The 22,843-nt window shown below is 35.4% G+C and overlaps 1 protein-coding gene across 3 annotated transcripts in view; it reads right to left on the bottom strand.

The window, feature by feature from the left end:
- LOC131843066 (stathmin-2) overlaps positions 1–22,843 on the bottom strand; it is a 51,328-nt gene that overhangs the window by 2,992 nt on the left and 25,493 nt on the right. Inside the window, exons 1-7 of one of the 3 annotated variants that reach the window (XM_059191660.1) lie at positions 16,940–17,084; positions 9,507–9,584; positions 5,898–6,067; positions 4,935–5,149; positions 3,430–3,547; positions 2,641–2,781; positions 896–1,036 (exon numbers count right to left, since the gene is read on the bottom strand). In XM_059191660.1, coding sequence (XP_059047643.1) covers positions 896–1,036; positions 2,641–2,781; positions 3,430–3,547; positions 4,935–5,149; positions 5,898–6,067; positions 9,507–9,584; positions 16,940–17,015 — 939 coding nt within the window. In that variant the 5' untranslated portion in view covers positions 17,016–17,084. Of the gene's footprint in view, positions 1–895; positions 1,037–2,640; positions 2,782–3,429; positions 3,548–4,934; positions 5,150–5,897; positions 6,068–9,506; positions 9,585–16,939; positions 17,085–22,843 lie in introns of those variants that run through there. The other 2 variants (XM_059191662.1, XM_059191661.1) reach the window with 2 other exon arrangements.

Below are 22,843 nucleotides of genomic sequence, written 5' to 3'. Positions count from 1 at the left end.
TAATACTAGTGCTCGAAATTCAACTATACTTAATTTAAATTACTAGAGTGAACCTTAATAAGGTTCTACTGTCGAAGACTATGCGTGTATGTACATGGTAGTGTGGGTAATGTTTTTTTATTGATTTAGAGTAATTTCTGTGTTACTTGTAAGCGTTTTCTATATATGTTTACATATATAGAAAATGCTTAGAAGTAACACAGTACAGTATAAATGTGCGATATTTCATACTTCTCCGTCCGCGTAATTTTAGTAAAAAGGGGTACTTCACTTATTAATATATAGATTACAATATTGGACTTTATGTTTGACCAAGACGGATCTTCAACAGTTTGAACACATATTTGGAGACATTTCAACATACATTTGAAGATATGTCGCATATAAAAATTGATTTGTCGTACATGTTTGTAAGCATTCACATAGTATTGAACTTTATGCGCGTGAACTTTATGAAATCATCTGATTTTATAAACATTTTGATGTTCGCTCAAAATCCGACATACTTATTTGTCATTTAAACCATTATCAAAACTTACATCACACGCACAAAATTTAAATACCGGTACCATACAGCGTCGCTTTCATTCTAATGTAGAAAACTGTTTGAAAGAAAAGGACAAAACAGTTCAGTACCAAAAACACAGTCAATCTGTTAGAATATTACTCAAAATACTGCAAAATATATTTCAAAGTATGTGTTCTATACCTAATACAATATTACTCGAAACACAAGAAGTATTTCGAAGCATAAAAAATGTAAACATGTAGTTAATTAAATAAAAAACTAAAGTGTTATTTATACAAGTTTTATCATGCACTAATAATTAGACAAATCCGGGCCGTATCCTGGTAACACCATTATGTTATTCACCATCACGTGATCATTACCAACCTCTTTTTTAACAAAATCAAGCTTCTTCTGTATAACTTTCTCCCTATTCTGTTCGGCCGCCGTCAGCTTCGTCTCTATGTCCTTAGTAATTTCCTCCATTTTCGCGGTGATCACCGACCGGACTTCGGCGAGCTTATTGTTCTGTGCACGTGGAGTGACAACACAAAATGATAAAAACAAAACATGATGCATGCGGAACAAAATTATTTATAAACAAAAACACAAATGGACATTAACAAACAAATATAGAAATGAGATAAAATCGTTTATGAATATGAATAAAAATACAAATGAACCTAAGATACAAACAAATATAGAAATATGCATTTTAAAACTGAGGATGAAGTAATAAAGTAATATGTATATAATTTTGGTTTTATTTTGGATACAGTTTTGATGTAAACATTCTTCAGAGATTTGAATAAAAAAAACTGTATGTCTATCTGTCATAAGCACGGACAAAATAGTCGAAATTTGCTAAAATTTCAGTGTACAGGAGATTCCTTAAATGTATGTCACTATAATTTAAACAGAATTTCAAGATCTGAATATATTGCCAGTGGTATAACTGAAATAGTGGATGATTTAAAGTAAAGCAACATATATCACACATACACTCATACAACATCTACATAATGGTTGATATGAAATAAAAAAAAAAACTAACAAGAGTAACAGTCAAGTTTTTATACTGTTTTCACGGTTACAAGTATAGTATATTGTGGTATATACAGGTCCCTCTTCCCCACTGGACACAGTGGGCACGTGATCAGGGCCCCGCGATGGATTGGGGCCCCCTAGTCTAGTCTAGTCCCTACTCCATTACAAACCGATAACCGATAGCTACTATACTCTCGCCTGAATCAGTCTTAACAAACGCTTACCGACTATGTCAATAAGTTCGTGTTTGTTAAAGTCTAGCAAGAACTTGAATCCCCTCATCACACGACGACTTTTTAAAATTATTTTTGTCTGGTTTGTTTTGAATGTAGGTCATTTCCATATACATCTCTAAAAAGTAATGTTCAAAAATGACTATCTATTCTAAAAAATAGTGCTTTATTAGTATGGTCAGAGGGGCTCCCTAGGCCTCAAATAGGTGAAACACGGCCAGTGGGTATATATTGTTATCAGTATAGCGTGTTCGGTGTGATCTAGGTGAGTTCACAAAATGAAAACTCAGGAGTCTATCACAGATGTAATACATTATTCCTACATTACATTAAATACAAGACTGACTGGGCAGGGACGTGCAGTAGATGCGCTATGCAAAGCGATGTAATATGATCTCACTCGTACTTATACTGCATATTTGTGCGTAGCACACCTACACTGTTTTAAGTTTCACACGTAAAACGTGGTAAGAATGATTTTGATTGAGTTTCTGATATTTCGGCATTGTTTCAACTAGTGTCCACCACCATACAACATTCACAAATAGTATAAGCATACTTCCACATTTTATTACACAAATACATCGCGCAATTACAATACAATTAAGCCAGATTCCAGACAGGGTTGCCAACCTAAATACACTTATGTTTGAAAAAATATATAGAAAAAAAACTCGTATATTATCTTAATTTGGTTCTCTAACTTCGTACATCATAGTATTTTGACCGATTTTTATAGATCCAAATACTAGTAAGTCTCGAATTTTGTACAGTTGGCATCCCTGATTTTAAGTCATCATTCACAGCAATTACTGAATAATAAAATGGCAACGAATAAGGTGGGCAACTCACGTGGTTACGCAGTTTCTCCTTTTGCTCAGCCTCCAGCATCAACCTGCGGTCGGCGGCCTGCTGCAGCTTATCCTGGATGGCGCTCTCCAGCTGCTGGAACCGTTCCTGGTTGCCAGCGCGTACTTTACGGACCTGCTCCTCCTGTTTCAAGAAGTTTCATGTAATGTTTGTTTTTATATAGCATAGGGAACAAACGAGCTTACGGCTCACCTAGTGGCCTCCCATAAGCCGTAACTTCAAGAGAATTGCAAGTGCCGGTCTTTTAAGAAGGAATTTCAATATCCTATCGATTCGGAAATAATACTAGTGGAAGGTGATTCCACATCGTGGTTGTGCATGGAAAGAGTTTCTAGAAAACACAACATACGAGGCGGAATTTCAACCCGAAGGCGAGTGCCTAATAGAACCAAGTATGTTATATAAGCAGGTTTATTATACGACGTTTTACAATATCCTTGATTTTTAAGAAATTCAACTATAAAACTGTGATGCACAAGGTTGCTTTCTTAAATCTGCTGCTTATTAACTGGCGCTGCGCGGCCGCGGTGGTCAGTTAGAAATTTGAAAAAAAATAAGATAGTTCAGTTATGGAATATGACTTCACTATTTGCGTTTATAACGCACGCGTGTTTTATGAACTTGCTTTATATATCGAAAACTGTTAAAATTAGATCCACTTTACTTTAGAGCAAGTGTGTTGAATATTATGATTACAAAATGTTGTTACGGTATTATTATATAAGTATATCGTCAAGAATGTCTATGAATTAAATTAAAACATGTACTAACATGTTCACGGAGACGTTCGAGCATCTTCTTGATGTTCTCGTCGCGCTTGTCCGCGGCCGTCGTCATCTTCTCCTCGATGGCCTTGTACACCTCGGCCGTCTGCTGTTCCAGCGTCAATCTGGTATAAAATAATACACAATGTACAGGATTCTTAGAGTAATGGAATATGGACTAATGATCATTTGGCTACCAATGTACCATATCAGGTTGACATCCAGACGCTTCCACCTGGAAACCATCATGATAAATTTCTGGTGAAATTGTCAGGATGGGCTAACTAACCTGACTTCATGCTCATTTTATCATCTTACACTAATAACCGTAGACAACTCACATTACGTCATCTCGTTTCATACTAGAGTTCATTTTTGTGTACTAGAGAATAGATAGTCAAATGTATGAGTAATATATTAAGTTTGTACAGACTAACTAGACTTCATTTTTGTATACTAGACAACAGATAGACATATGTATATGAGTAATATATTATGTTTGTATATAGATTAATAATATTCATTGAATCACACCCACATCCGATACAAATAGATACTCGTGAATATAAATGAATGAGGGGACCGAACCCGCGAACATCAGAAAGTAAGCCAGTGTGCTGAACTATTAAAACTGCTACAGTTCTAAAATTATCACCGAGGTTATAAAATCAAACCATCCCTTAGGGCTGATAATGATGATGATTATCCTTTAAGTCCGTGATAAATTCCTGATGAATTTATCATGTGTTTTTTTATGTGGTATCACCCTTAATCCTGTCATCTTCCACAGGTTCCCAGCCAGCATATGGCGCATTCATCATCAATTCAGAATTAGACGGTGAGTGAATAACATAGATGTAACTTGAATAGCGAAAGAGTTAACGGCCCGCCTGATGATATATACAACAAAAATCGATTGTACCAAGCTGAAGAGGAAACGCCACTACACATCCTATGTGGTTGTAGCCGACTTGCGCATAAACGGAATATCTCCTTTGGAAAGTATACACTCTATCCTAAGGAGATACAAAACATCGCTCCTAAGAGTTCCATTCAATTTTTATCCATGACGGGACTAGGTAGTTTTAACTTTAAAAAAGGTCTAGGTCTAGTCACAATAGATCTATGCCGGCCGCAGTACTACAGATCTTAGCACCTGACAATAGCCCAAAACCCTCAAAAATTAAGAATGTACCATCTCATTTAGTATGAATAAAGGCAGAGTTTCTTGTCACTTTTTCTTGGCTCTAATTTAACTTAACTTGGCCCAACAGATGGTAGATTTGACTTACAATAAAAATAAAATAGTGAATTCTTTATGCAAATAACTTAAATTTAGATATTTGTAATAGACACCTATAAAAATAAAGATACTTTGATTTTGTTTGAGGCAATATCTGGTCTTCTCGACTTCCTCTATAGTATAGAGTCTATACGAATAAAGATATTTTGATATGGTTTAAGGCTATATCTGTATGACTAAGGATATTTTGATTGGGTTTGAATACGTACCTGGTCTTCTCGACACCCTCGAGGTGGTCCTTGAGCCGGGCGCGCAACTCGTTGATGTACGCCTCGCGTTTCTCCTCGTGGTTCTCCATCTTGGCGTCGAGCGCCTCCTTGGTGGTAGAAATGAAGTTGTTCGTTTGTTCGCTGCGGATTCGGGACGCCTCCTCGATCTTCGCCATCTTGGATGCAATCGCCGCCATCTTGCTCGCTTCCAAACTCTGTAATATTCGAATTTACTTCATGACGCCAAATTTTAAGATGAATAGAGTAAGCGTAACAAACAAACAGATTTCTGCAGGCTACCAAATTAAAACACTACATTTGCTGAAAAATCAATTACTAAAATGTCTGTGCACGACGCACCTCTTTGTATATTATTTATGTATTTTGTCTATTATTTTATATAGAAAAATATATATGATTGTCATTCTTATTTTGCTATTTGTTATACTTTTGTACATAAAATTATATTATTGCTTCCTAAAACCCGTGTTTGCATAATTATATCTACCAGCCCCATATATATACAGTCCTTCGTTCACAGTATTATTTCTAATTTTGAATCGAAATTTGAACCACAGTGGCCTTGCGATTTAGTACAACGCTTTCCGACAGACGCGGGTTGTATTGTATCATGTATCATACTCCAAACGTTTGCACAGGTCAGGGTTAGAGTATTTTCTATGTATTATATATTATGTTATTCCAAAAAAATATTATCTAAGTATTTATATCAGTTGTCTAGTACCTATAACACGAGCTCTGCTTACCGTGGTGCTAGATGGCGCTGTTTTAATTGTCTAGGGTTATTTATTATTATTGTATCAAGTGTTGTGTTCACCATGATATCGATATTTGACAACACCTCTGACTACCCTACTAATTAAAATCGTGATGGTATCCTTTTTTAAAGAATATACGCACAAAGGTATGACAGTAGAATAGATTGTAATTTAAGGTACATACGCGTCTCCTTTCTTCTGCAGCTTTAAGTTTCTCCTGGATTTCCTCCACGGATGCAGTCTTCTCGGTTGGCGAGTCGGCGCGGCGCGGCACCGGTACACCAATTGGCTCCGCGAGGATCACCTCGTACGCCAGACCACCCTTCGACATTTCTTGGCAACGGATTTCGGTCGCTGTGAACAAAGGGACAAATTAATAGATTTCCATCTAGATTTTAGAAGTGAAGGCAGAAAGAGATTGATAAAAGAAAGTATTCTCTCTCTCTCTCTCTCTCTCTATTTCTAAGGATTTTTTTTACTATTTATTTTTATACTATGATTATCTCTTTGTATCGGAGACTTTTTAGAGTGCTCTCGATTTCAAACAAGCTGTTTGTGGTTTACATTCACAGCTGCCTAAATATAGGCTACAAACAATAACCTACATACTTGTATACGCTTCTGCATCCTAAATGCTATGTAAATGCTAAAATTTCATGATATTTCGTTAAGCAAACAACTCAGTTAATAGCTAGTGACGTTCTATACTTGCTGACGCATTCGCCGATAATTTTAAAAAGTTTGTTTGCATTGTGTCTGCCTATAGACTAAACCAGATTTAATACTTTGTCGTCCGCTCTATTGTACGTATTACTCTTTAAATATATCTTCACAATAAAGTATGTTAGTTTAATATGAAAGATATATACTATATACACATATATATAGGTATATCTAATATAGAAATTTCTCCGCTCGCGGTAGTGGTTATTAAACTCCTGCGAAACGGTTTTACCGATTATTAGGAAATTTTGTGCGCATTTCGGGTAGGTCTGAGAATCGGCTAACATCTATTTTTCATACTTCTCAATGATAAAGCTAACCCACCCCATTTGTTTTATTTTATTATGATTTGGCACTGAAAAACACATGCAATGCAAAATTTTCATACTTCTATCTGATTGTAGAAGTATTAGCCCTATTTAAAAAAAAAATGGCATGGCCAGACAACGTTTGCCGGTACAGTTAGTTAAGTTATACAATTCTATATCAGTATTCAGTACCAATTCATCCATTAGTCGCAAGTAATCAAATACAATTTTTATTCCCCGCATTTCCCCATAGCATTTGTAATTACGCGTAGCGCCGTAAATTTCGCTTCCTAATTACAATTCGTACCGTATAATCAACTGCTTATAGCCGGCCAAACTACGTGTCGCAAACAATTATTAACACCCCGCTTATGAGTAGGCACCGTTAACCGCCGTTTAATTAACCGCCAGTCATAATTTAGGCGTTGGAATTAAAAATGCGAGGGTATTTGCTACTTAAGTAACTCGCTCAAGGTCGGGTCGTTATACTCGCGGAAAGACGGGAGGAATGTTACATTGTTTAATTATTAGGGAGTCGGGAGGGTTGCAACCCTCCCGGGCGGATGAGTCACACGGAAATCGCACAGTAACTGCGCGTCAAGTTGTACTTGTCTGGGTATGACTAATATGACCACTTATTATGTTACAAAGTGGAACTTTACAGTAAAGGCTCAGTGTAAAGGGTTAATCGGAAAGTCTAAGCCGAAACTTAGCAGTAATAGTTAGTGTTTTTTAAGCATATGGCCCATCTGATGGTAAACGGCCAAGGTAGGCTATGCACGCCTAAACACTAAAAAAAAACTAAGGGTGTTTTTTACAAAAATATATTGAAATCATTATTGTACTTTTATCTTTTTTCTTTTAAACCGCAAACGTTCTATTCTTTTTCTTTTTTACTCCCATATCACAACGAAAGTTTGTATGAAAAGCGATACACTTTTTTCTGGCTACTGCTACTACTACAGGAAAGTTTGCCTAATTCGGCGAAGCGGAGACGGGTTACTAACTAATATTGAAAAACTTTTCATACAATTTCACACATGTTTTGCTAGCAGGAAAACTGATAAATATACTTAAATTCACAGCTTCGTTGAATACATTCAATCATAATAGTAATATTTGTACCTACTTAAGATGAAACAAATATTTACAATTTCTCTTGTAGGATGGTTTCCATCATCAGGATGAGCATCATCCATATATATATACACATATACCTGTAGGTGTAATATATATCATCCTTATTATAATAAATAAATAACTTTGTCCTGAAAACAGGACTGTCCTGCCCAATGAGGTTAGAATGGTAACATGATACGTATGGAAAGCGATCAATTTTGGTTCTGGCTGGGAGCGCTATACAGATTGCTTGAAAACAGGACTGTCCTGCCCAATAAGGTTACAATGGTTACATGAGGTATGACTAAGCTGCGTGTAACTATACCTTTGTGTTGAAGATGCCAATAACGTTTTTATCTATCTATATTTACAGCAATCATTCTTTGTGTTATTAATCACAAAATATATATAGTAATGATTTATTAACTTTCTCTATTGTTATTTCTGTCTATCACAATCGGAGATACTAGCGATATTATATTGGGTCATAACAATGCATTTTAGCATTAGCTTTAAGCTTCAGCAGTTGGAAAGAAGTAGAAAGAAATAAAGTATAACATAAAACATGAAATATATAAAAATCATAATATGATTTCAATTATATCGTATGTTATTTGTACTACATAAATATATATATATATGAAAAGTGACTGTGTTACGAACAGAGCATTCAAAAAAATTAATTGCCATTACAAATTGATAGTTTGTTATTATATATTATTTTGTTATTTATACAAAAATAGATATAACCCCCAAATATATATATACCCTGCAAAAAATAGTAATAAAAAAGAGATACTTATATACATATAAATAATGTTAATTTAAGAGATGATTATATGAATGACAGAACAAGTCTTTATGCGCTGAAACAATGAAATATATATTTTCTCTTTATTCTCATTATTATATTTATATTCTCATATATGTATAAATACATATATATAACATTGTGTAGAGCCCCCTTAACCTATTTTAGACACAATAGAAGCTATAAAACAAAACCTACGCAGAGTGAGATTAAGCGCTTCAGTGTACCTTTAGACTGTAGAATATGGGTTAATAGGGGAATGATCCCTTTACAGTATTAAGATAATGTTTAAAGCTTTGTAATGTATTCAGGGTTTGTCAGAGGTGAAAATAAAAAGAATGCTACAATATCGATGTCCTTGGTGTCATTTTTCCTAATCTTCAACACCACTTGGCACTTCATATTGTCACAGCCAATTAAGTGTAGCAACTTCATAGAAGAAAGAACACGGTTATTGCTTTGATGCCAATCAAGCAAAGTGTTGGTCTATATAATCAAGACTAAATTATGATCGGGGTAAAAAATTGTCCAGATAAAATTAAGCATAGCAACTGTCGTGATGAACGAGTGGAAGAGCGCAGTGGTTCAGTTCATAAACCTTGGGAATTTATTGCAGATGTTCAAAAGTTTGATGTCAGGTGATGATGCTAACACGTAAGCAGTTGATAATAGATTACCAAATATAAAACACTCTTATACTATAACCTGGAATTTTCCAGAACAAAGTGCGCAATGGTTGATTAAATTATATCAATTTCTAGTATACATTTTAAGAATTTGATGCAACGCAATATAAAACAGACAATATCCTACAAAATACGAATATACTTACTTATAAATTTGACTTTCTTGGGTTGCTTAGTCCTAGGTTTGCCGAGTGGTTTCTTGACTGGTGCCGACCGTCGGTGTGCTAAACAAAAATGGGATATCAGCGGAATCCAAACCGATGGATGCCGCCGCTGCCCGTTTAGGAGTTTTAACCTTTATTCGAGTTGCCTTGATCAGGTACTTTATAATGAGTCATAAGCTTAGATCTACAAATTCTTTTGTTTGTATCTTGTCCCTTTATTCTTTTGTTTGTGTCTTGTCCTTTACTTACGATTAATTTCCGTATATAATTGTCATTGTCTACTGTAATACCCATAACGTCTTGTCTATATGAATACGATATAGAATTAAAAAAAAATTTAGCAATATACGATTCTTCTGAAATTGCGTGTATTTGTTCTATCCATTATTTGATATTTTGCGATCAATCTAGTTTGAAGTTAAAACGGAAATTTTCTATATACCTTGAATTTTGTTTTTACCAGTTTATATAAAAATGTATTTATGAACTATGTCAATTAGGAACCCGTGACTAGTTTCTAATTTTTGAGATCAGTGGAAAGCTGATCCGAACGGACAAACTATTTCAATATGGTGACAGAAAATTTAGTACATTTATCACCACGTCAGGTCCTTTTCCGATAAACATAAAAAAAGGACTAGCGGAACAAAGTACAAATAAAAAAGATGGAAAACTTGAAATAACACTATTTAGTGGTTTCGCCAGGGTTCTAACAGTTTCTCAAAATTTCCCATAAAAACGGACGTATGGGTGCAACGGATCGTTTAAAAGCTGTTAAAAGATGACAGTTACCAACCATTGCAATGTCTTATTAAAATTGAATAGTATATAAATGATATTTTTTAGAACTATAATAGTGGAGTGACAACCCTAGACGCTTTCGGACACGAACGAACCCACACCCAAAGTCAATATCAGAAATCGAAAAACGATTAGGAGGGGTCACATCGGACCGGACTAATGTCTATTTGAAGAGCACGCAGAGTTGCCTAATGAACCAAGAGCGAGCCATGTTCGCGTGACCACCTGAATAGTTTGGTGTCGATTTAGGAATTATCGTCATTGCTAACATGTTATAAATATACGACTGACGAATGATGACAGCACTGTTTATTATGGACATGAAAGTATTTTCTTGTCAACTTAGTAATATTTTATACCAAAGTGGTGGTATAAAAATCAAGCATACGACCCATGTTATGGTTAACGGTTACCGATAAATTCCTGGTGAATTTGTTACGATTATAGAATCCGATAAGCGCAGGCGGGTGCACCATTCCATTATCATCCATAAATAAAAAACCACCGCCGGAGCCGCGGTAGTTATGCTAACACGACCTTCCGACTCCGGCAATGGCGATCGTAGGTACACGGTGTTATTTTTTAGTGGGTAAGAATCCCACACATCCCACGTCATCCCAAAGGCGGGAGGACAGTTTTTTGATGACTGCCAAGTCTTGAGTTTGTTTTTGTTAATATTCGTTTGTCATTGTCAACTAATAGACCTGACAAAACCACCTAAGATAACAGTCGTGAAGGTATCTTATTCTCAATATAAACGGGAAAAGAATTTACGACACTCCCCGTGTTGGCTCTTAAATATATCTTTATTTGGTATTTGGATCGAGCGTAAGGGGGTAACGGGTAACTGTCGCCGGGGTAATAGTTGCGAGGTAATAAGGCGACGGCACGACAGCGCGAGATGAGAGGCCGCTACGTGATCGGAATGGCGGGGTGTCGAGGAAATTACCCGCAAATACGGATAATCTCTCACGGCACGGCTAAGACCCGGCTTACATGGCAGACGATACGCAGACGCAGTGTACATTGCTGTAACTATAGCATAGAGGAAACTAATATAAAGTATAATTTTTAAGTAAATAAACAATTGATGTGATAAATTCTACTATCACGTCATCAATACTAAGATTATAAATATGAATATGTGGCTCTGTCTATTCGTTACCTTCGTTACCTTGGACGGGAAGATTGAAACGCGGGTAATGGCTAGTAAATAAATATTAAATAACTAGAGAGAACGCGCAAGACTATCTAGATCAACATAAGTAGAGCTTGTAATAAACAGAAGTCATATACAACTAATAAATATGATTACTTTTTATTGTAAATAAATAAAGTTTTCAGAACATCATATAAAGCAATAAACATTTATATTATGCAATAACAAACTCGAGACCGATAGAAGTCGTGAATTAAACCATACAGGCGTTGTGAACCGCAAGACAGCTTGAACAAATGATACGACTCTTCTAAAAAAAGGTCACGGTTAAAATATCGAATTGATATTAGGGTATATTCAGTAATAGTCATAACGTAATGGTTCTAAGTACATTAGATTTAATTAAGCTCAAACTGTTGGAAGATGAACCACAGAAATGGCGTAGTCAACCGCAGGACACCTTGGAAAAATGATACGAATTTTCAAAAAAGGTCACGGTTAAAATATCTATTTGATATTTGGGCTTATTCAGTAATAGTCGTAACATAATGGTTCTAAGTATATTTGATTGAATTAAGGCCAATTTTCAGTCTGTAATCGCCTTTGTTCAATACCTTTTATAAACTACTACGTCAACCGCAAACACGACGTTGTTAAGTTAATAAGAGATAATTCTGTATAGCGTTCAGTCGACACGATAGTCGGTAAGACTCTGTTTTGACGGGTATTAGAAAATAGATCGAATTTAATATTATGAAGACGAAAGAGACGTAGAGCAGTTTTATCTATGGATAAAAAACTTATACATACTCGACTAATTTTAAATCTTTCTCCTATAGGAAGTTATTTTATCCAGGTAGTGAACTAGGGTTCAAGGCGGAAAACGAAGTGGGATAGACCTATGTAATACAAAGTCACTTTATAAAAGCCATAGGCCACTAATTTATTGAACTGCAGTGTGCATATATCACCGAACAGTAATATATAATCATTGAGCATAATTGAATAATAACCATAAAGGAAAAATAATAAAGAAGTGGTTAATTATTGTATCTAGTAGTCAAAAGAATTTTTCTCATAAAGAAGGTTATGTTTAGTAAGATCGATTTAAAAACGCAATTATCTAAATTAACTTTGATCTACATGAACTGCAATAAGATCTATACTAGAACGTGTATCTAAAGCTGCATTAGTAGGCTTCTACCAGATTTGGCTAGGCAGGGAGAGAAACAGGAGGGGTGAAGGTGATCGTTGACGTACGTCGGCAAAGAAGTCATAAGTTCCGGTAACTACTAAAGAGTCCTCTCTACCACACGACGGTCCCGGCACCAGCACGATGAATCCATTAAATGCTAAGAAGTCCGTCTCTCAATACTCAACTCATACGATGCTTTCACTTCCTCGAAACAGAAAGACGATGTGAACTCCAATTACATTAACAATACATATTTGTCAAACCATGACACAAAACATAAAACAGAAAATTTGAAGGTATAACACAAAGGTTTATAAAGAAAAACGAATATAAACATTTCAACAGCGCAATTACAAGTGTAGGGGTTGCCGACAGTCGCTACGGCGCCGCACGAAACACCATGAAAACTGATAAAATATTTAAAGGCTGGCTTTAAAACCGCGAGGGGAGAGCAAAAAGCAAATTTACTACCGTTGGGAGTGCCAACGGAGCACGGTAACAGTTTTTCAACGTAGATAGGTACTGTGGTGAGTTGATGCAGAAATACGAGAGCGACGCAGTGCAACGTCGAGGTAATACCTTGAAGTACCTTTAACGTCCTCTTTATGAGGCTCGCTCATTAGTGAGATGGCTGTGTGCTGTCATCCTGTTTATTAATTCCCGAGAATGTCTCATTAAAGCTGCGTTTATTTAGGTCCCCGTTTATTAAGGCTGCTTCAAAAACAGTCTGAACGTGGTTAATCTTCGTACAATATTCCACCGTAATCCTCGTGAATTTATAAGTTCTCATCGACGTTTGTTGAACAACACGAAACACGCGAACTTTATCGGTGTGCCGCATTGCATCACTGTGATACTGTTACTACGATTCTGTTTGTTTAGCATATCTTTAAGAGTTCTGTCTTGGCTACATAATACAAATTAGCAAATTAAATGTGATATAGTCACTTAATTTACTTATATTAAATTATATAAACTGTTATTATAACAAAGAAAAATTGAACTTTTGGGATGTAATGACTTTAAAGTCACTGACTTTATTAATTATATCTTGATTTATAAAGAAATCTCAATGATTGCGTTATCCATAATAATCCGATTGAAATGGTTTTTTTCGTAGCAAAATACCGTGTTTTTTGTAACAGATTCCAATTTTTAACATGTCCATCCATCTTTAAATTTTCAAATTGGACTACGTTTTAAAATATCTTAAATATATAAACTTAAGAAAATGCCCAGTGCTTGCAATTAAGAAAGTGCTCTATGCTTCGTCTACAAATCATGTAGTTGTGTAAAATAATGTGATACTTTATCCTTCTACCTATCTCCCTGGGGCGGGCTGACAATTATAAAGCGACAAAATCAAAAACGCGTTTGAAACCCCATTGGCAAACGATGAAAAGGGGTGTGGAGGACATGTTAACTGAAAACGTAACCGGATATGTCCTCATCCCGATCTGTGGACTCCTGTTGCTCACACGGAAGCGGAGGGGTTCAAACTTGTTGAGCCCAATTTAATTCGCGTGTTATAATCACTCCCTCAACAATTATGTAATCTGTTACCCCTCAATGTGAACTCAAATAACGTGGTGAAGTTGATCTGAATACACTTGATTTATGAGGGTGGGTCATTTAGTCTTATTATTGCGGTAGGAGAGTTATTAATTGATTATGGCCACATGATATTTAGTAAAAAGTGATTTAGAGAGAAAAACCTTTTTTTTTATTTGAATGTATATATAACATAAAGATATTTTTATTTATAGCATAGGGGACAAACGAGCTTGCGGATCACATGATGGTGAGTGATTACCGCCGCCCATGAGCATCCGCAACATTAGGGATATCGCAAGTGCGTTGCCAACCTTTTAAGAAGGAATAAGCTCTACTCTTGAAAGCTTAAGCAATGTATAACTCCGTATTTAGTCAAATATTAAACAAAAAAAATATGTTTACTGCCTCGGTGTTTTAATGTTTTAGCACACCGCTTTACTTGCAATGGTCGCAGGTTCATTTCCTCACAATTTTTTTCTTTATACAGATACTAGCTGTTAGCTGTGGCGTTGTCCTGTTCAAATCCACGTTACTTGTTCGTAATTAACTTAAGCTCATTAGATGAACGAATTTAAAAAAAAATCGAATTTTTCAGTTTTTCCTTTAAAAAAGCTTCCAACTTTATAATAGTTTAATACTACATAAAAACGACTGCTTGAAATTTTCTTTTGTACACAATACAAAAAAAAAATATAATTTGTATGTAATACAAAGAACAAGCAGTTTTCATGTTTTCAGCGAACAAACGGAAAATGGATAGTCAGTTAAGTACCACATAAAATACTGAAATACTTTATGTTAAGTAGATAGTCATTATGTTGCTTTTGCGTGTTTCAACTCAATCAGACTTTATTCATGTGAAATAGTTTTTAAAATGATTGTTTTTGTGAGAATATGCTTTGATATACCGGCGTAGCCTAAGGGAACTTTGATATATGTTAATGGGGCATTTAGGATTATTTAACACTAATATTCCGCACACCTTTCATATGAAAACAATATATAGGTATATATCTAGTTTTTTAAGTATAAGATACAATATATCCTATGTTATTGGGTGGTAATAACGTTGACAGCTATCGATACGAAAAAACAAAGATGTGATTTTGTATTCATATAAAATTCTTGAACGCAACACGCATTCTTCTTGTGACGAGTATGATCTGAACGGTTGGCAAATAAAAAAAATATATCTATTCAAAAGTGCTTATATTAAGTTTACTTGAATATTAAATGATTCTATTTCTTTAACCATTACGAATGTAATATAAAATTTATAAATTAATATTCACGTGTGTACAGTTTGTAATATGTATGTACATTGGGTATTTTAGAGACATGTTTTATGTTTGGAGTGCGCAAAATGGTGGACGCATGTAGTGGTATCGCGAGAAACAAAATGGTCGACATAATGCAGTATATTGTTTAATCAATAGCCAGGTGAAATGAATATCAGGATTTCAGCGAGTAACGAAAAATGGATAGAAACTGTCGCCGACGTGCATTCTGAACATATTACGGAAGATATAGAGATGATTTTGGCAAATTGTGATTTTGAGTGAACAAAGAGCTAAGGAAGAAACATGGTTTCCGTTTTTCAGACTTTACATCTACTACATTATATATATTACTTCCTTTATTTCAAGGCACATGTAGGCTGAGTAATTTTGAATTTAAATTGGATTCATTTTCTAAATTCTTGAAAGAAAATATCTTAGGAGGAATTAAAAGAATAAGAAAGAAAGTCATATAAAATTAAGACATTTCTTTCATACTTCAAAAAATTGAGTTAGAGTAATTAAAAATGGAAGTTGATTTTCTAATTTCGTGAAAGAAACTTAAAAGAAAATATCTTAGGTAGATTAAGAAAGAAAGTCATATAAAATTAAAAAATTCTCTCATACTCAAGAAACAGAGTCAGAATAATCATAATTAGAGGAAGAACATAAAATGTTATTATTAATTTTAGTACAGATATAAAAATAATCGCCACTGATGACAAAGACCTTTTTTCGTTACAGTTATCTATTGAAGATAAAGACTATTATATTACAATGAAGATACATATATGGGATTGATATGAATATTTCACTGATTATTACTTATCTAATATGAAATATGTAAATTTCATTGGAACCAAATATATAAACAGACTTCAATGAAACTATCATGACTCTACATAATCTCGTATAGTGTTTAAGAATATTCTCCAAATTTTCCAATGATTTCATTCTCTCCAAATATAGAATTCGGTACGTTTACATATTTGAGTGAAGTTTTCGACCACGTGTTCTGGATGAAACCTTAGCAGAAAACAGAGACACCGGCCGGCCGGTCGCCGGCTTTCTGCTATGCATCTATTTCATCATCGTATGATAATTTTCGACAATAAATCCGAATATAATGCCTTATTCATAGGGATTTGGGATTGACATTACTGTAGACAAAAAAGTTTTTTAAATTTCATATAGGGTCAAAAAAGTTAGGTAACAATTTCATTTTAATTTCAAAACTTTTACTGCTACCTTACCAAAATCGTGTAACAATGAAAAATAATATTTTTTTAAGAACCAATGGAATGACGGTAAAGTCCTGATCAGGCAACACGTATGTGAGAGATAATCTCCGCAACGGGTGGCAGCGGCGTCACCGGTTAGATTTTATGGTTCTGCGTAGAATTCGGTGTCGTGACGGGGCTCTTCCAACCTGCTGGCAGCACGGGTGCACGGCATGAGTGGCAGAAGCACTGCATCACCGAATCCCGAACGAGTCCTATCAGCATGATGACAGATTCAAATTGACTATCTAATGGTGTGACGGAGTCGCGTCGCGGCGCCGGCGAACTGCGCGACTCTCGCCCGGAAACTGAGCAACGACGGGGGGAGGGCGCCGGTCGATAGCCGCACCCCGCACCCCCCGCCCTGCGGACCCACTCCGCTGCCACCCCTTGCGCGCTACCGGCCCTAACTTGATAACCCGCACAAGAAAATAAGCCTACCAAATGGAAAAATAATGTTATCCATGGCATCTATTACTTTATGTCGAGTTCCCCTATGACGTCACAGTGTTTACCTTTAAACCAAATTGCACCTTTTACGAGAGGAAAGAGTAACATGAGTGGGATTTTCTGAATTATATATCAGTGAATCATGCTGGTATCGAATATGAAACATGATTCTACTAGAAAAAGTTATTTTCAGGTCTGAATACCGGAAAAGGGTTAAGTAATCGCACATAGCAACTACAAGGGCTGTAGGTTTGGAAAGGCAAACTAATTTAAGAGCCGTCCAGACTCGTGCGGGTCTCGACGGGCTTCTCGCTCATAAAAACGCCGAGCTGTCGCAGGGTGTACGGGAGGCTACATGGAGGGGGCGCAGTGGGGGGAACCATGCGGCGGTTCCGCCGCCGTCTCGGCGCCGCCACCCGCAGCCAATTAACAGTCGGCAACGCCACGTTGAATTTGTTTCGCCACTCGAATTGCTTCCGATTGATTTCCTATTTTCAAAATCTTTTGAAAATGAACTTGAAAACACCATCGACACTATTAAGCACTTCAAGCTGACCACCATTGTCTGTAGGAAATTTAAGCATAGACTAAGTTCATCATCAGTTGCGAGATTAAGTAAACTTTCGGAGACTTTGAATAACTTTTATACCAATGTAAATCAATGTTTGTAACTATCTATTCATAAGCAAGATATATGGGACGACTGCAATGGCCATGATGTGGTAACCCCGTGCACTGATAACATGACCGTGGTGCGGCGGCAGATCGATTCCGGGCAACAACCCCGAGAATATGACCCTCTGCGGTAATAACTGGGAATTCCAGTATTAAGCATCAACTGATGTATACGAAACGAACGTGGAAATACCAGGAATATGGCGACAGTCTGCCTGTGTGTAATACTAGGTACTATTTCGACTTTTGACTAGTACGCCAATGGTTTCTAGTAAAAGGGTAAATAGAAAATGGAAGGCAACTTTATGTACGTTTATGTGATACATTTTAAAAGAGGCGCCGGGTGCTATGTCGGAAGTCTACGGCTATAGATCAACAGCGCTTTGAGAAATCAGTTTCCTCTACTCAAGTTTGTTAGCGAATCGACTTCACAACTCAAACTTTGCTATAAGTTTCACTTTTAATGGATTTATTCGATAACATTTATGTTGTCTTTATGGGGTTTGGCCAACATTTAATGGCTTTCTGGGAAACAATAAATATAATCGATGGGTGTAATGACAACGAACGAACAAAAAATAGACAAGCACTTTATTGTCATGATAAGATATACCAGCAATAAAACATTTTAATGGAAAGATAGAAAATTAAAAAGTAACTAATTCAAATGCATTATTAGAATTATATTTTTTTATGTACAGAGAACAATTACACAATACATTATGTATTTTGGAAAATGCATTACAAAACACACGCTATACAAACAATCTGGTAGAAAATATTTATATACAGAGTTAAAAAAAATGTAGTGGCGCAAACTAAATAAGTATACGTAATTTATATACATTACTATATATTGGCAAGCAAGAAAAGGTAACGTAATTAATATAGTATTAAACATACATTAATATAAGGGATTTTATATATTTTTTATTATTATTGTAGTTGTTCCATCGTCAAAGCACTGGCGCGACTGGCGCCCAACGTGGGACATTTAAATTAATAATAACAGTTTGGAGTTCTAGTTGAGTAAATATTATGGCTCAAATTCGTATCAGTCGAAATTGGCTTTATTTGGGTGCTATTAGTGATAGACGGTGGTAGATAATTACATAATGACAACGATGGATCATATTACAGCAGGTTTAATGTAGAATCTAATATCAATCTAATTTTGTTAGCGTGACCTTGTAATACGATACAAAATAAATAAAACGATTACAATTTCATTTTGTTAATTCAATGACCCCGAAATATGGATTTAATATAAAAGTAATTTTGAGGGCGTTGTTTCCTAGTGGTATTCTAGCCTGCTATAGATCGAAGATTTCGAATCTGGTCCACAAAGAAATTCAAGAGAGAGCGATAGATTCTTCCGCGTTCCTTTCAATCATACTTAGCAAAATATAGGCTTTGAAGGTGTTGCTTACACTACAATGTGCTGACAATGTTGTCTCGGCTGGGACGATAAATTGTGATCTATCATTAGGAAAAGGTAACAAACTGTATGTCAATTACCTCATAGACAGACCCTTTTGTATTTTTAATATTAAGAATATTGTCAACACATTCTGATTATAACATGTATATATAAAAATTTCGTATCACGTTGATTGTCCTGGATGGAATCCTAAACTGATTTTTATGAAAGTTTATATGTATATTCTAAGGTCTAAGAACAGGTTGTTATCTATTTTATACACCCTAAGTGACAATGTTGGACTACCCCAAATAAAAATTTCTTTATATTTAGACAATTGTTCATCATCATCATCATTGCAGCCCGGAAGACGTCCACTGCTGGACATAGGCCTCCCTGCTCGCATCCAATGGCCTCCAGCGATCTTGACCAGATCGTCGGTCCACCTTGCTGGAGGCCTTCCCATGCTGCGTTTTCCGGTTCGTGGTCGCCACTCGAGGACTTTACTGCCCCAACGTCCATCTGTCCTACGAGCTATGTGCCCTGCTCATTGCCACTTCAGAGTCGCAATTCTTCGGGCTATGTCGGTCACTCTGGATTTCCTTATTTCTGATTCGATCACGCAGAGTAACTCCGAGCATAATTGTTAACTTTCCTTTAAATTTAATGACATATTGTATTAAAATAATTATGATATCAATTTCAATATTTGCATACCCCTACGTGGTGCTGCATATCGTGTACTTATATTATATTGTAAGATCAAAATTAACATGTATCAAGCAGATAAATAAATTATTATTATTTATGTTTTCATTTTTTCATAAAGTATTATTATTTTTGGCATTCAAAAATACATACAACCCCAAATTTTCGCCCTTCCACAATCAACCTCTATATTTTAATAGCGATATAAAACTATGGCAACAAAAAAATTACTAAATCTTATATATAAAATTCTCGTGTACAGTTTTCGTTCCCATACTCCTCCGAAACGGCTTGACCGATTCTCATGAAATTTTGTGAGTGTATTGAGTAGGTCTGAGAATCGGCCAACATCTATTTTTCATCCCCCTAAATGTTAGGGGTAGTCCACCCCTAATTTTTTTTTTATTCTAAGGCAAAACTACGTATGCCGGGACAGCTAGTAATCTATAAAATTACTAAAACAACCTTTAAATAAAAAACTACAGCATTAATTCCATTCATTCACGGCTAAGTCAGTACAAAGAGTCATAGAAATAACGAGTCCTACTTTTTAAGTCGTTGCTTAAAGTTAAATCAGGCATAAGTAAAGTGATCATACAAGTATAACATTGTCTTTCCGCAAGAGGCAACAAGTTGAGTCACGTGCCGGTGGGATTTGGCTGAGAATATAATTTGGTGGCGGCGGCGTGCGTCCGCCCGCGCCGGCAGCCATATCGATTTTGCTTGTTTCTGGCTCAGTTTAAACATTGCCAAGCCATGTTCGTGACGAGGACATTGCCTGATCCTCACACAAGTGCGCTGCAGATATATTAATACACGATAGAAAGAAATACGTAGCATACATCCATTGAAGACGGGTAGTATAAATCTTTCTAGCGATAGCCGTCTTGTGTTTTTATATAACACTAGCAATGCCTGAGGTTGCACGCGCGTGATACTAGCAATGCCTGCGGTTGCACGCGCGTAAAATTTATAGCTTCTGCATCACACTTACTTGACATTATATTTCGCCAAATTATAATATATCATATCTTTTTAAATTATAGCCTATATGTTGTTCTGATGTTTAAGCTATATTCCTGTAAAGTTCCTTCAAAATGCGTTCAGTAGTTTTTGTCTGAAAAAGTAACAAATATCTATAGATATTTATGTATTTGTATTTTTTAGATGTCTATTACTTCCATACATGTTACAAAGGATTGCACAAGTCTAAATATCTTAATTTATATGAAGCCGACTGTAGATATTTATATATTTCTATTTTTTAATATGTCTATTAGTTCTTATACATGTTACAAACTTGCACAAGTCTAAACGGTTTAATTTATATGAAGCCGACTGTACATATTTATATATTTCCATTTTTAGACGTCTATTACTTCTTATACATGTTACAAAGAGTTACAGAAGTCTTAAACGTTTTAATTCATATAAAGCCGACTGTACTTCGATTGCGTATTACTCCACCCTGAGTGTAGTAGGTACAGAAAAAATAAATCAAATTGTTAATTATGAAAAACACGTCCGCAGATAAGTAAGGCGGGTTCAAAAGTTGAGTCATTAATATTGACTAGGCAGATAAATTATTCATAAGGAGAATATTCCTATTTGTGGCAGACGTATTAACAAACAGTTCGCAGAATACGTATATATTTTTATATTTTTTTGGTTGCCGATCTTAGGTACAAATTACTTTTGAAGATTCTAAGAAGACTTATTTATTTAGTCATTAATAGGTTACTAAAAACAAAGGAGAACATGAAGGAAACAAGTAGTAACTGAGTTAGACGGCATCGGTGGTCCAGCGACCGTACACCGCTTTACTTCCGACGCTCACGGGTTCGATCCCTCATACGGTACAAACATTTGTATTCATAAGTATGATAGTTTATTACATATGTATTCTAAAAAAAAAAATTATCTATGTATTTTATTATTACAAGTCCCGTCGAACCTGCAGTTTCAGAGATTACCATTAACAAACAGACAGACTTTTTTTTTTATTATAATTTGATGTAAGTACCACACATAACATACGTATGCATTGAGTAAAAAGGTGATAATTTGAAATTACAAACAGATGTATCAATTTTATTTATTTGTACAGACATAAACCTTTATTCACGGGGAGACTTTGTTTAAAGTATTCCTGTAAATAAAAGTGACTCAATTGAGGGTATACACGTTACACCACACGTCATAATATGACGTGATATACATATTATTATATTATATTATATTATAATATATCCAGAGTCTAGGAGTAGGGGGCTTTGTATATAATGTGAACTAATAACCCCATAGCTAGCAATATACCATGTCAGGTACCTCCACGCAGTTCCCCTGGACACCATCGTGGTAAATTGCCATTTGCCAAGATGGGCATGAAGTCAGGTCAGTCAGACCTGTGCAAGAGGCAGTAATATTAGTGTCTAGCTGTACCTGTAACTTCGTCCGGGTGGAATTTAACTTTATTTTTCTAAAATAAAAGTAGCCTAAGTTACTCCTTATTACATCAGCTACCTGCCAAAAAAGTCCCGTCAAAATCGGTCCAGCCATTTCAGAGATTAGCCGGAACAAATAGACAGACAATATTGTAAAAAATGTTATTTTGGTGTATGTATCGTATTTATATTCATATGCATGTAGTAAAAAACGATTATTTAAATATTACAAACAGTCACTCCAAATTTATTTATATGTATAGAAGTATACATTATAGAATATACGGTATCATATTCGCCAACTTCAAACCATGTATATATATATATATATATATTAGCAAGGAATTACGATATCT

This window comes from Achroia grisella, unplaced genomic scaffold (assembly GCF_030625045.1).
Source record: "Achroia grisella isolate CSIRO2021 unplaced genomic scaffold, CSIRO_AGI_Agris_v1 utg2770, whole genome shotgun sequence".
In the NCBI taxonomy this organism is placed as follows: Eukaryota; Metazoa; Arthropoda; class Insecta; order Lepidoptera; family Pyralidae; genus Achroia; species Achroia grisella.
The sequence above is the reverse complement of the archived record's forward strand: the minus strand, read 5'-3'. Positions and strand labels throughout refer to the sequence as shown.